General features: G+C 43.7%; 1 protein-coding gene across 3 annotated transcripts in view; it reads right to left on the reverse strand.

Moving 5' to 3' along the window:
• The window catches only part of LUC7L (LUC7 like), a 45,128-nt gene that overhangs the window by 12,876 nt on the left and 17,793 nt on the right, over positions 1–14,459 (reverse strand). For all 3 annotated transcript variants that reach the window (XM_053556075.1, XM_053556077.1, XM_053556076.1), the window contains 2 exons: positions 8,469–8,579; positions 7,040–7,183 (listed from right to left, as the gene is read on the reverse strand). In XM_053556075.1, coding sequence (XP_053412050.1) covers positions 7,040–7,183; positions 8,469–8,579 — 255 coding nt within the window. The remainder of the gene's footprint in view (positions 1–7,039; positions 7,184–8,468; positions 8,580–14,459) is intronic.

The raw sequence follows: 14,459 nt of genomic DNA on the forward strand, positions 1-14,459 counted from the left end.
AGAAACAGTGCTGGAGTAGAAAAACCTAAACTGTACTGACAAATTGTTGGAGGCTCAGTGTGTACAAGTCCAAGAATTAAGCATCTTTTAGGGCACACAGTCACAGAAGAATCTCACACTTCAGTGTTATTTCACTTCTTTTATTTTTTTATTTTTTTTTTTGTAGGGACAGAGTCTCACTGTACCATCCTTGGGTAGAGTGCCATGACGTCACACAGCTCACAGCAACCTCCAGCTCTTGGGCTTACCCAATTCTCTTGCCTCAGCCTTCCAAGCAGCTGGGACTACAGGTGCCCGCCACAACACCCAGCTATTTTTTTGTTGCAGTTTGGCCGGGACTGGGTTTGAACCCACCACCCTTGGCATATGGGGCTGGCGCACTACTCACTGAGCCACAGGCACCACACTGTTATTTCACTTCTAAGAACCCTGCCAGGTTCTCACAGTAAACACCAAAGAAAAACTGCCCATGCTCTGGCCAGGGAAGAGGAAAAGGAACTATTTTAAACTTTTTTTTTTTTTTAATTTGGCCGGGGCTGGGTTTGAACCCGCCACCTCCGGCATATGGGACCGGCGCCCTACCCGCTGAGCCACAGGCTCCGCCCGGAAAAGGAACTATTTTGATTACGCCAGAGCTGAGCGACACCCGTAGCTCAATGGGTAGGGCGCCAGCCACATACACCCAGATGGGTGGGTTTAAACCCGCCCCAGGTCAGCTAAACAAAATTAGAACTGCAACAAAAACATAGCCAGGCACTGTAGCGGGCACCTGTAGTCCCAGCTACTTGAGAGGCTGAGGCAAGAGAATCACTTAAAGCCCAAGAGTTTGAGGTTGCTGTGAGCTGTGATGCCACAGCACTCTACCAAGGGCGACGTAGTAAGACTCTGTTTTAAAAAAAAAAAGAGGGTGGCACCTGTGGCTCAAAGGAGTAGGGCGCTGGTCCCATATACCAGAGGTGCCAATACTTGCAAAAAAAAAAAGAAAGAAAGAAAGAAATACGCCAGAGCCTTCTTTTCTTAACAAGGCTCACTCTCAGAAGGCCCCAACCTGCTAGGGTTTTATCAAAGGCCAACCTACCAGGAGGAAAGGTAAAAACCAACTCTGTTGCACCACTAAAGGGGGGAACTGAGAAGCACCTGCAACGCTTACAGCCTGGTGAAGACCCACCAAAAGGCTGAAACCTCATGTCAAAACTAAGAATGCTTTCCCTCAGCCCTGTACACCACCACCACACTAGCTGCTTATTTACCGCAGTTCCTTTTACCCAGTGCATTACACCTACCTAACAAGAAAAAATTACAAGGCATACGTACTAAAAGGCAAAACCCATGGTATGAAGAGACACAGCAAGGGCAAGGATTAGAATCAGACTAAGATACAGCAGAGATACTGGAATCATCAGATCAGGAATCTAAACCGGCCTTGATTAGTATGCTAAGGGCTTTCATGGATAAAGTAGGATGCAAAAACAAGTGGGTAATGTAAGCAGAAGATGGAAAGAACCAAAGAAATGCGAGAGATCAAAAACACTATAGCAGAAATGAAGAATGCCATTAGTAGGTTTTTTTAATGAACTGAGCACAGCTAAAGAAAAATTCTCAAGAGTTTGAGAATATAGCAATAGAAACCTCTAAAACTGAAAAGCAAAGAAAAAAATGCAAAAGAAAAACAACAAAATATCCAAGAATTACAAGATAGCTATGAAAGATGTAACAAACACATAATAGAAATACTATTAAAGGAATAGGGTGCCAGTCCCAGATGCCAGAGGTAGCAAGTTCAAACCCAGCCCCGGCCAAAACTGCAAAAAAAAAAAAAAAAAAAAAAAGAGGGTGGTGCCTGTGGCTCAAAGAGTAGGGCGCCGGTCCCATATGCCAGAGGTGGCGGGTTCAAACCTAGCCCCGGCCAAAATCCAAAAAACAAAAAAAGAAAGAAATAATATTAATACAAGAAGAGAGAATGAAACAAAAGAAATAGTTGAAATATGAGAAGTTCCTAAAATTAATAATCTACATAAAAAACACTGGAGAATGAACAAGTTTAAACAAAAACTTTTCTTAAGAATTTGATTATATATATTCATATATACATATACATACATATTTATGAAGTCAAATGAATGACAGCAACCATACTGCGGCAAAAAGGAAGAAGTACAAGTATTATTATTATGTAAGTTACTCACACTACCTGTGAAGTGTGTTATTTGAAAGTGGAATTGGATTAGTTGTAAATATACACTCCCAACTCTAGGGCAACAACTAAAAAATACTAACCAAAAAAAATAAAACTGATATGCTAAGGAGGTAAGAATAATCCTGTAAGACACTTAAAACCACAAAAAGAAGATAAAAGAACAAAGGCAACAGAAAACAGTAACAAATGTGTATAAGAAACTCAGGTTAATGTTATTACAAAGATATATATATATATATACTGAAAAAATAAGTGGGATATAGAAAATGCATCATCCTAGCACTAATCAGAAGGAAGTGGAAGTAACTACATCAATTTCAGACAAAGCAAAGCAAAACTTTTCTTTAGAGCAAGAAAAGTTATCAGGAATAAAGAGGAATATTACATAATGATAAAGAGGTCAATTCTCTAAAGAGATTTAATAATTCATAGCCTATGTGCATCTCATAGTGTGTCAAGTAACAACACTGAACTGGAAGGAAAAATAGATGAATCCTCCGTAATAACAGCTGGAAATCCAACACTACTCTCTCAGTACCTCACAGATGCAGCACGTAGAAGACTTGTAAGGGTAGAGCTAAACTCCAGCATCAACACGACAGGGTGTGACTGACATCCTGCAATAATATACAGTCTTCTCAAGCTCACATGGAACACTCACCAAGACGGACTCCATTCTGAACCATAAAACACACCTTAACAAACTTAAAAGGACATACAACGTCTGTTCTCAGACCACAGTGAAATTAAACTAGAAACCAATAACAAAAGCTGGAAAGTCCCAAATACTTGGTAATTAAAAAAACACAAGACAGGCTTGACGCCTTTAGCTCAGTGAGTAGGGCACCAGCCACATACACCAAAGCTGGCAAGTTTGAGCCCGGCCTGGGCCTGCTAACAACAATGACAACAACAACAAAAAAATGGCTGGGCATTGTGGCAAGCGCCTGTAGCCCCAGCTACTCAGGAGGCTGAGGCAAGAGAATTGCTTAAGCCTAAGAGTTTGAGGCTGCTGTGAGCTGTTAACGCCACAGCATTCTACCAAGGGCGACATAATGAGACTGTGTCTCAAAAAACAAACAAAAAACCCCAAAAACACACGAGACAAAGAAAAAATCCTGAGAGAAATAAAAAATACTTTACACCAGGCTTGACGCCCATTGCTCAGTGGTTAGGGTGCTGGCCACATACATCAGGGCTGGCGGGTTCAAACCTGACTGGGCCAGCTAAACAACGACAACTGCAACAGAAAAAAAAGCCGGGTGTTGTGGCAGGCACCTGTAGTCCCAGCTAGTCGGGAGGCTGAGGCAGGAGAATCACTTGAGCCCCTGAGTTTGAGGTTGCTGTGAGCTATGATGCCACAGCATACTACCAGGTGTGACGGTGAGACTCTTGTCTCAAAAGAAAAAAAATTTTTTTAACAAAATGAAAACATAACTTATCAAAATGTGTGGGATGTAGAGAAAGCAGTACTAAAAGGAGGAAAATATATAGCATTGAATACATATATTGAAAAGATGTCATGTCTAGCCGGGTGTTGTGGCGGGCACCTGTAGTCCCAGCTACTCAGGAGGCTGAGGCAAGAGAATCACTTAAGCCCAGGAGTTGGAGATTGCTGTGAGCTGTGTGATGCCATGGCACTCTACCGAGGGCCATAAAGTGAGACTCTGTCTCTACAAAAAAAAAAAAAAGAAAAGAAAAGATGTCATGTCAATTATCTAAGTCTCCACCTTACAAAACCAGAAAAAGAAGAGCAAATTAAATCCAAAGAAAGCAAAAGGAAAGAAATAATAAATATTAGAGCAGAAATTGATGACATTGAAAACAGAAAATCAATAGAGAACAATCACCGAAACCAAAAGCTGGTTCTTTGAAAAGATCAACAAAATCAGTATATCTCTAACCAGGCTAAGAAGAAAAGAGAGAATGCAAGTTATACTCATTGTCAAATAATGACATTTTGGTCAGCAACAACAGGTCCATCATATCACAATGGAGCTAAAAGATCCCTATTACCAAGTGATACTGCACCACAACACACTACTCTTGTCTCCAATGATGGTTAGTGAAAATAAATTTACTGCACTGCCAATGGCATAGGAGATGACAGCTTGATTTACCTTGCTACCTAGTGAGACGATGATGATCCCAACCCTGACTAAGCCTAGACTTACATCTCAGCACCCATAGCTCAATGGTTAGGGTGCTGGCCCCACATACACAGAGGCTGGTGGGTTCGAACCCAGCCTGCTAAACAACAACTACAACAAAAAAACAGCTGGGCATTGTGGTGGGTGCCTGTAGTCCCAGCTACTCGGGAGGCTGAAGCAAGAGAATTGCTTAAACCCAAGATTTAGAAGTTGCTGTGAGCTGTGACACCATAGCACGCTACCAAGGGTGACATAATTAGACTGTCTTAAAAAAAAAAAAAAAAAAAAGCTTAGACTTAGGTGTGTTTCTTTCTTTCTTTCCTTTTTGAGACAGAGTCTCATTTTTTGTCGCCCTTGGTAGAGTGCCATGGTATCAGAGCTCAGAGCAACCTCAAACTCTTGGGCTCAAGTGATTCTCTTGCCTCAGCCTCCCAAGTAGCTGGGACTATCAAAATGACTGATTATTTTTAGAGACGGAGTTTCGCTCTTGCTCAGTCTGGTCTCAAACCTGTGAGCTCAAGCAATCCACCGTCCTCAGCCTCCCAGAGTGCTAGGATTACAGGTGTGAGCCACCATACCCAGCCCATGTGTATGTTTGTATCTCAGTTTTTCTTTTTTTGCCCTGGAGTACGATGGCATAATCGTAGCTCACTGTAACTTTAAATTCCTAAGCTCAAAACCACCCGGAGGAAGAGCGAGACCCCATCTCCACTAAAAATAGAAAAACTAGCAGAACATCGTGGTGGGTACTTCTAGTGCCCAGCTATAGGCAAGAGGCAGAGGCAAGAGGATTGCCACAGCTCAAGAGTTTGAGGTTGCTGTGAGCTATGACGCTATGGCACTACCCAGAGCATCAGAGTTAGACTCTGTCTCAGAACACATAAAAATTAAAAATATAGGGGTGGCGCCTGTGGCTCAGTCGGTGAGGTGCCAGCCCCATATACCAAGGGTGGCAGGTTCAAACCCAGCCCCCGCCAAACTGCAACAACAACAACAACAAAAAATAGCCGGGTATTATCGCAGGCGCCTGTAGTCCCAGCTACTTAGGAGGCTGAAGCAAAAGAATCACCTAAGCCCAGGAGCTGGAGGTTGCTGTGAGCAGTGTGACGCCACGGCACTCTACCAAGGGTCATGAAGTGAGACTGTCTCTATTAAAAAAATAAATTAATTAATTAAAAAAGTAAACAAGGGCACAATGGCTTACACCTGTAATCTCATAATCTCAGCACTTTGGGAGGCAGAGGCAGGCAGATTGCCTGAGGTCACAGGTTTGAGACCAGCCCGAGCAAGAGCAAAACGCTGCCTCTAAAAATAGCCAGGCATTGTAGCAGGTGCCTGTAGTCCCAGCTACTCAGGAGGCTGAGGCAAGAGAATCACTTGAGACCAGGAATCTGAGATTGCTGTGAGCTCTGATGCCACGCACTCTACTGGGGGCGACAAAGTGAGACTGTCTCAAAAAAAAAAAAAAAAAAAAAATTAAGAAATAAAACAAAAAAGTTTTAAAAGTTAAAAAGAATTAACAAGAAAATAGCTTACAGATTAAGGACATAAGAAAAAGAAATATATATATATATAATTAACCTTAGCTTACTTTTAATCTTTTTATTTTTTTTTTTAGAGACAGAGTCTTACTTTATCACTCTTGGTAGAGTGCCGTAGCGTCACAGCTCACAACAACCTCCAACTCCTGGGCTTAGATGATTCTCTTGCCTCAGCCTCCAGAGTAGCTGGGACTACCAGGGCCCACCACAATGCCTGGCTATTTTTTGTAGCAGTTTGGCTGGGGCCGGGTTCAAACCTGCCATCCTTGGTATATGAGGCTGGCGCCCTATCCACTGAACCACAGTGCCGCCCGAGCTTACTTTTGCTTTATAAGATTTTATAATCCCTTTTTTAACTTTTTGACTCTTGCATAGCACTTAGTTTAAAATACAAGAACATTGTACAGCTGTACTAAAATATTTTCTTAGGCCAGGCATGGTGGCTCACACCTGTATCCCAACACTTTGGGAGGCTGAGGCAGGCGGACTGCTTGAGCTTGTGAGTTCGAGATCAGCCTGAGCAAAAGGCAAGATCCCGTCTCTAAAAATAACTGGGTACTGTGACGGGTACCTGTAGTCCCAGCTACTCAGGATGCTGAGGCAAGAGAATCACTTGAACTCAAGAGTTTGAGGTTGCTGTGAGCTATGATGCCACAGCATTCAACCCCAGGGTAACTGAGTGAGTCTATGTCTTAATTAAAAAAAAAAAAGGAAAAAGAAAAATAAATCAGTGGTTGCCAGGGGTTAGAGGGAAGGAAGGAAGAGGTGAAACACAGAGGAATTTTAGAGACAGTGAAACTCCTCTCTCTATGATGCTACAATGGTAAATACATGTTCCTGTACATGTTTCTAAAACCATAGAGAATACAACACTCAAGAATGAACCAGCAAGTATAAACTGGACTTTGAGCAATATCATGTTTAATGATAACATATGTACCATTCTGGCAGGAGATCTTGATAATGGGGGATGCTGAGTGGGACAGGAAATACATGGGCAATGTCTGTATGCTATGTTACTGTGAATCTTAAATTCCTTAAAAAACAAAATTTATTAATTTTTTAAATAAAATGCAGGCGCAACTTAACAGTCAAAATGTTCAACTCTAACAAATTACTAAGATTCTCTCGCTCTAAGCTATTTCACCAACCTCAGCTTCTTTTTTCTTTGCACGAACTTTCTCCACTTCCATAAGAATCTTCTGGGATTCATCCACATTTCCTTCAGCACCTAGCTGCTCAGCTTTAGCAAGGAGTTTTCCTATTTCTTCATTCAACTCATGTACTTTTTCTGCCTAAGAGAGAAAGAACTGGGTAAGCAGAAACCTAAAAAACATAGAAGTTTGAATACAAAGGAAACAAGCATTTCTCCTATTGCATTTCCAATTTATTCTACTGAAAACAGAACAGATAAAGATCCACACGGAGTCACATGCACACTAACAAGTATGGCATCATTATTGCTGCCTCTGAGATTCCGATCTGACCCTGAAGTACTGTGTTCTAACCCTGAGTACTGTGTTCCAACAAAAGCAATGGCATCTTTGTTACTTCCAGTATAGTTCCATAGACCGTACACAGTCATTTCCTAGGCTGTCTCTTTTTACGTCTTCTGGGTATGGATAATAAAATGTCTAGGTTTAAACACAAACTTTTACAATAAGCAAAATACCTCATTACTGAGATTTACCTTCAGAAACAAAATATCACTTTTGGTTCAATTAGCAATTGCATATATCCTAAGAAATGCTTTTACAATACTGAAAAGGAATAACAGACTCAGTTCCACTGAGGGGGGGAAACAGAAGAATGATGTAGCTGAAACTCAGACACACATAAAGATCTATCTCTTGGCTAGGCGTGGTGGCTCACACCTGTGATCCCAATACTCTGGGAGGCCGAGGTTGGCGGATCACCTGAGCTCACAAGTTCAAGATTGCAAGACTCCGCCTCTAAAAAAAAAAAAAAAAAAAATAGCCAAGGGTTGTGGCAGGTGCCTATAGTCCCAGCTACTTGGGAGGCTGAGGCAAGAGGATCACTCGAGCCCAGGAGTCTGAGGTTGCTGTGAATTATAATGCCACATCACTCTATCGAGGGCGAAAAAGTAAGATTCTGTCTCACCAAAAAAAAAAAAAAAAAAGGGCGGCGCCTGTGGCTCAAAGGGGTGGGATGCCAGCCCCATATTCGGGAGGTAGTGGGTTCAAACCCAGCCCCAGCCAAAAACCGAAAAAAAAAAAAAAATGCTATCTCCTTTTCCATTCCATGACTTGGATACACACAGTTTGATCATGTCTCACTAAATTTTTCTTGCCTCCTGTTTTATAATGGAATGTTAAACAAAACAAAGTAAAAAGCAGGCACAGGGGGTAAAAAACAGACAGGAAGAAATATAGGACGGAAGCAGCAACTCCTGTGGGGTAACACACATGTGCTTTGTCACAGCCTTTAGTCCTTCCTGGTTTAAGGTAGAGAGTACTATCTACCTCTAAAATTACCCAATCAGTGCTGATGGTGAGTTAAGATCTGTCAACAACCCAATATTTGCAAGATAATGATTCACACCAAAACCACCAGGTTTACCTTTGCAGAAACTTCTGCACTGATCTCCTCCTGTGTTTCCGCCAGCCGTTTCTTGGCAAGCTCAGTTCTCCGATCACATTCTGCGATAAAGGACTCCAAGTGATCCATTGCCTAGCACAGGAAAAGCAGAGGCTATAATCATTTATGTGTACAGTCCCAGTGCCTTTTTTTTTTTTTTTTTTTGAGACAGAGTCTCACTTTGTCACCCTCTGTAGAGAGCCATAGCATCATAGCTCACAGCAAACTCAAACTTTTGGGCTCAAGTGATTCTCTTGCCTTAGTTAGCCCCCCAAGTACCTGGGACTAGAGACTCCCACCACAACACCTGGTTATTTTTATAGATGGGATCTCGCTCTAGCTCAGGCTGGTCTAGAACCTATGAGCTCAGGGCAATCCACCCGCCTCACCTTCCCTGAGTGCTAGGATTATAGGCGTGACATGCCCAGCCCCAGTGCCTATTTGTTTGATGGGAAATACACTCCTGGTTAGTTGGTTTTTTAAAGCTTGTAGGTTCAATGGGAAGATCTTAAACTACACTACAGCTAATACATTCATATTTGTTAAACCAAATGACTGTTTTGAAGCACAGTCTTCTCATCTATTAAACCAAATTACTGTTTTGAAGCACAGTCTTCTCATTGGATTTACTTGTTCACTTTTATAATCTGTAAAAGAACCTCCAAACCTCAATATTACCAAGAAATTTAGAGGAAAATTAAAACATGTAGCCATAATCAATAGCACTGAGGGTTAAAAAAGGCTGAGAGGAGGCTGGTGCTAGAGGCCCTCTGCTGAAGAGTTACAGTTACAGAAGGTGCACATGATGTACTCACTGGTCTCTGTGAGCCATGTAAATATTACTCCCTCATGTTCTGAGGGTAGCGTCCCCTCTTTCACCTCAAAAACAAAACAACAGAATATTACTGAGAGCTGCAAATAGACATTTGCCTACTGTCTCAAGTAATAAGAAAACTGATCATTAGTTATCCAAAGAGATAAAGGAAAAGAAACTCTAGATATGAAATTGCTCTGCAAAGACCTGGTGGGAAATAATCAGAAAGTAATGAATGAATACGCTGATAATGCTGAAGTTAATTTGCTGTAACTAAGCAAAGGCCAATGAAATTTCAGATAGATACATAAACAGGACTTCATTTTTCCAACTATCAGTCTATGACCAGCAATAAGAAACACCAAAGGGTATCTTCATACGCGAGGAGAAAATGGAAAAAAAAAAAAAAATTACACCAAAGGTGGGGGGTGCCCATAGCTCAGTGGTTAGAGCGGCAGCCCCATGTAGCAGGGGTGGCAGGGCCTGCTAAACAAAAATAAAATAAAAAATTGGGTGGCGCCTGTGGCTCAGCGGGTAGGGCGCCGGTCCCATATGCCAGAGGTGGCAGGTTCAAACCCAGCCCCGGCCAAATTAAAAAAAAATAAAATAAAATAAAAAATTAAGAAACACCAAAGGGGCCAACGCCCTACTCACTGAGCCACAGGCGCACCCATATACCGAGGGTGGTGGGTTCAAACCCAGCCCCGGCTGAACTGCAATCAAAAAATAGCCGGCATTGTGGCGGGCGCCTGTAGTCCCAGATGCTCAGGAGGCTAAGGCAGGAGAATCGCGGAAGCCCAAGAGCTAGAGGTTGCTGTGAGTCCTGTGACACTATGGCACTCTACCGAAGGCAGTAAAGTGAGACTCTGTCTCTACAAAATAAAAAAGAAACACTAAAGGTACACCATGAATCAGCTTGCTAATGTCAGCATCATGTATATGACACTAAGTATGGTTAGCAGTGAAGACAGGTTTAGCTAGCATGATCTATTACCAAAAAATTAAGAAGAGAAAATTTTGAGTGGAGATTACAGCAGATGAAACTTAGGACAACAGGCTGGGCACCTGTAGCTCAAATGGCTAAGGCGCTAGCCACATACACCAGAGCTGGCGGGTTCGAAACCACAATGACAACTAAAGCCAAAAAAAAAAGCCAGATGTTGTGGTCTACGCCTGTAGTCCCAGCTATTTGGGAGGCTGAGGCAAGAGAATCGCTTAAGCCCAGTAGTTGGAAGTTGCTGTAAGTTGTGATGCCATGGCACTCCACCCAGGGTGACAGCTTGAGACTCTGTCTCAAAAAAAAAAAAAGTTAGGAACAACAAATCAAGGAGTGATAATCTATATCCCCTCTCCTAAAACAGACAGAAGAGGGCAGGACACAGCCTTAAGTGGCCCACCAACATCAGTGAAGCACCAGAATGGATCTTAGCACAGTGGAGGGGTTGATACCCTCTAATAACTTTAAATATTTTTTTCAAATAAATCCATTCTTGAGAGAAGGTCAAGATAGGAAAGAAGTTCCCAGGATGATGCCAAGATTCCCAGAAAGCTGCAGGAGTGCTACAGTATTCTCATTCATGGCTGACAACACACAGATTATTACTCTATAATTTTGGAATTAAAAAATTTCCTCTTGGGGGGCGGAGCCTGTGGCTCAGTGAGCAGGGCCCCGGCCCCATATGCCGACGGTGGTGGGTTCAAACCCAGCTCCGGCCAAACTGCAACAAAAAAAAAAATAGTCGGGTGTTGTGGCGGGCGCCTGTAGTCCCAGCTGCTTGGGAGGCTGAGACAAGAGAATTGCGTAAGCCCAAGAGTTAGAGGTTGCTATGAGCCATGTGACCTCATGGCACTCTACCTGAGGGCAGTACAGTGAGACTCTGTCTCTACAAAAAAAAAAAAAAAAAAAAATTTCCTTTTGGCTCGGCACCTGTGGCTCAAACGGCTAAGACACCAGCCACATACACCTGAGCTGGTGGGTTCGAATCCAGCCTGGGCCTGCCAAAACGACGACGCCCATAACCAAAAAATAGCCGGGCGCTGTGGCAGGCACTGTAGTCCTAGCTACTTGGGAGGCGGAGGCAGGAGAATCACTTGAGCCCAAGAGTGTTGGAGGTTGCTGTGAGCTGTGACGCCACCGCACTCTACCCAGGGCAACAGGTTGAAGCTCTATCTCAAAAAAAAAAAATTCCTCTTGGCTCAGTGCCCATAGCCCAGTGGTTAGGGCTCCAGCCACATAAACCAGGGTTGGCGGGTTCAAACTTCCAGCCCAGGCCTCCTAAAATAACAATGACAACTGCAACGACAACAAACAATAGCCAGGCATTGGGCGGCACCTGTGGCTCAGTGAGTAGGGTGCTGGCCCCATATACCAAGGGTGGTGGATTCAAACCCAGCCCCAGACAAACTGCAACAAAAAAATAGCCGGGCGTTGTGGCGGGTGCCTGCAGTTCCAGCTACTCAGCAGGCTGAGGCAAGAGAATCACCTAAGCCCAAGAGCTGGAGGTTGCTGTGAGCTGTGATATCACAGCACTCTACCGAGGGTGATAAAGTAAAAGTCTGTCTCTAAAAAAAAAAAAAAAAAAATAGCCAGGTGTCCAGGTGTGGTGGGCACCTGTAATCCCAGCTACTTGGAAAGCTAAGGCAAGAGAATCACTTAAACTGAAGAGTTTGAGGTTGCTGACACCAAGAGGGTGACACAGTGAGACACTGTCTCAAAAAAAATAATAATAACAATAATGTAGCATTTGTTTGCTTATACACACCTGTATGCTGTACTTCATGGAAAAATGAAGAGCTGGTTAGAGGCCCCACCCAGGATCAAAGTGCCAGTGAGCTACCTGATAAAGATCTGTGTCATCTGTGCTCACCTGAGAAAACAGCTCCCTGGGGCGGCGCCTGTGGCTCAGTGAGTAGGGCACCGGCCCCATATGCCGAGGGTGGTGGGTTCAAACCCAGCCCCGGCCAAACGGCAACAAAAAAATAGCCGGGCGCTGTGGCGGGTGCCTGTAGTCCCAGCTGCTCGGGAGGCTGAGGCAAGAGAATCATGTAAGCCCAGGAGCTGGAGGTTGCTGTGAGCTGTGTGATGCCACGGCACTCTACCCGAGGGCGGTACAGTGAGACTCTGTCTCTACAAAAAAAAAAAAAAAAGAAAACAGCTCCCTAACAGACAAAGTCTGAGAGGCTCCAGGGTCACCCATGCACTGTCCTCTATGACAGAGGTTCTCAACTGTGGGTCGTGATCCCTTTGAGGGTCGAACGACCCTTTCACAGTGGTCACCTAAATACATCCTGCATATCAGATATTTACATTACAATTCATAACAGTAGCAAAATTACAGTTATGAAGTAGCAACGAAAATATTTTTATAGTTGGGGGTCACCACAACGTGAACAACTATATTAAAGGGTCGCAGCATTAGGAAGGTTGAGAACCACTGCTCTACACTCTCCCCAAGCAGAGTAATTGCACACATGAGACAGACAGAAGGATCCACTCATGGAGACAAAATAAAGCACAGACATCTGATAACCCTGCCAACGCCTTTACCAATTAATGCAATTACCTATATCATAAGAAGAATCTAAATGGTAAACTTCATAAGTGAGAACAAGCAAACCATGAATTTTTTTTTTTGAAGACAGAACCTCAACTCTATCCTGTCACCCTGGGTAGAGTGCCATGGCATCACAGCTCACAGCAACGTCCAGCTCCTGGGCTCACGCGATTCTCCTGCCTCTGCCTCCCAAGTAGCTGGGACCACAGGCACCCGCCACAACACCTGGCTATTTTTTGGTACCAGCTGTCACTGTTGTTTGGCAGGCCAAAGGTAGATTCGAACCCACCAGCTCAGGTGTATATGGCTGGCACCTTAGCGGCTTGAGCCACAGGCACCTAGCCTGAAAAAGGTCTTTTTAACTGCCAAGTTCTTAAAAAGCTGGCTCTCTGTTTTAAGTGCCCCCTCTCCCTCCCTTCAAAGGGTTTCTCAATTTTAGATTGGTTCCTCAATTATTAAGAGATTTGTTGTTTTTTTTTAAGACATGATCTCCAACAACGCCTGTGGCTCAGTGGGTAGGGCACCAGCCACATATACTAAGGATGGCAGGTTCAAACCTGGCCCTGGCCAAACTGCGACAACAAAAAAAATAGGCATTGTGGCGGAAGCTACTCGGAAGGCTGAGACAAGAGAATTGCCTAAGCCCAGGAGTTGGAGATTGCTGTGAGCTGTGACGCCACGGTACGCTACCAAGGGTGACAAAGTGAGACTCTGTCTCTTTAAAAAAAAAAAAGTCTCACTTTATCCCCCTCAGTAGAGTGCTGTACCATCACAGCTCACAGCAACCTCCAACTCTTGGGCTCAAGCAATACTCTTGCCTCAGCCTCCTGAGTAGCTGCAATTATAGGCGCCCACCACTACACCTGGCTGTTTTTAGAGACAAGGTTTCACTCTGGCTCAGGCTGGTCTCGAACCGATGAGCTCAGGGCAATCCACCCACCTTCAACCTCCCAGAATGCTAGGTTTACCAGTGTAAGCCACCTCGCCTGGCCTTAAGAGCAGAATTAAATGATTAAAAACAAACTAGGGCCAGGGACAGGCGCTCATTCCTGTAATCCTGGCACGGTGGGAGCATCACTTGAGCCCAGGAGTCTGAAACCAACACCCTGTCTTTATGGGCATTGTGACGGGTACCTGTAGTTTCAACTACTGGAAAGTAGGATCACTTCAGCTCAGGAGTTTGAGATTGCTATGAGGTCACTTGCATTCTCCAAGTTGAGAATATCTTTTTTAAAAAATAAATAAATAAATAAATAAATAAATAAAAGGGCAGCACCTGTGGCTCAGTGGGTAGGGCACCAGCCCCATATATCGAGGGTGGGGGGTTCAAACCCGGCCCCAGCCAAACTGCAACAAAAAACAGCCTGGCATTGTGGCAGGTGCCTGTGATCCCAGCTACTTGGGAAGCTGTGTGACGCCATGGCACTCTACTGAGGGCAATAAAGTGAGACTGTCTTTACAAAAAAAAAAAAAAACCTATACTCCAAAAATTAGGCCCTAATCACAACCTACCACTCACTAAAAAGTCATCCAGATTCTACAGGCATCTCACTAAAATCCCTGAAACACAAATCCTACAAGTACCCTGTTTCCCTGAAAATAAGA

Source organism: Nycticebus coucang, chromosome 12, assembly GCF_027406575.1.
Source record: "Nycticebus coucang isolate mNycCou1 chromosome 12, mNycCou1.pri, whole genome shotgun sequence".
Lineage (NCBI taxonomy): Eukaryota > Metazoa > Chordata > Mammalia > Primates > Lorisidae > Nycticebus > Nycticebus coucang.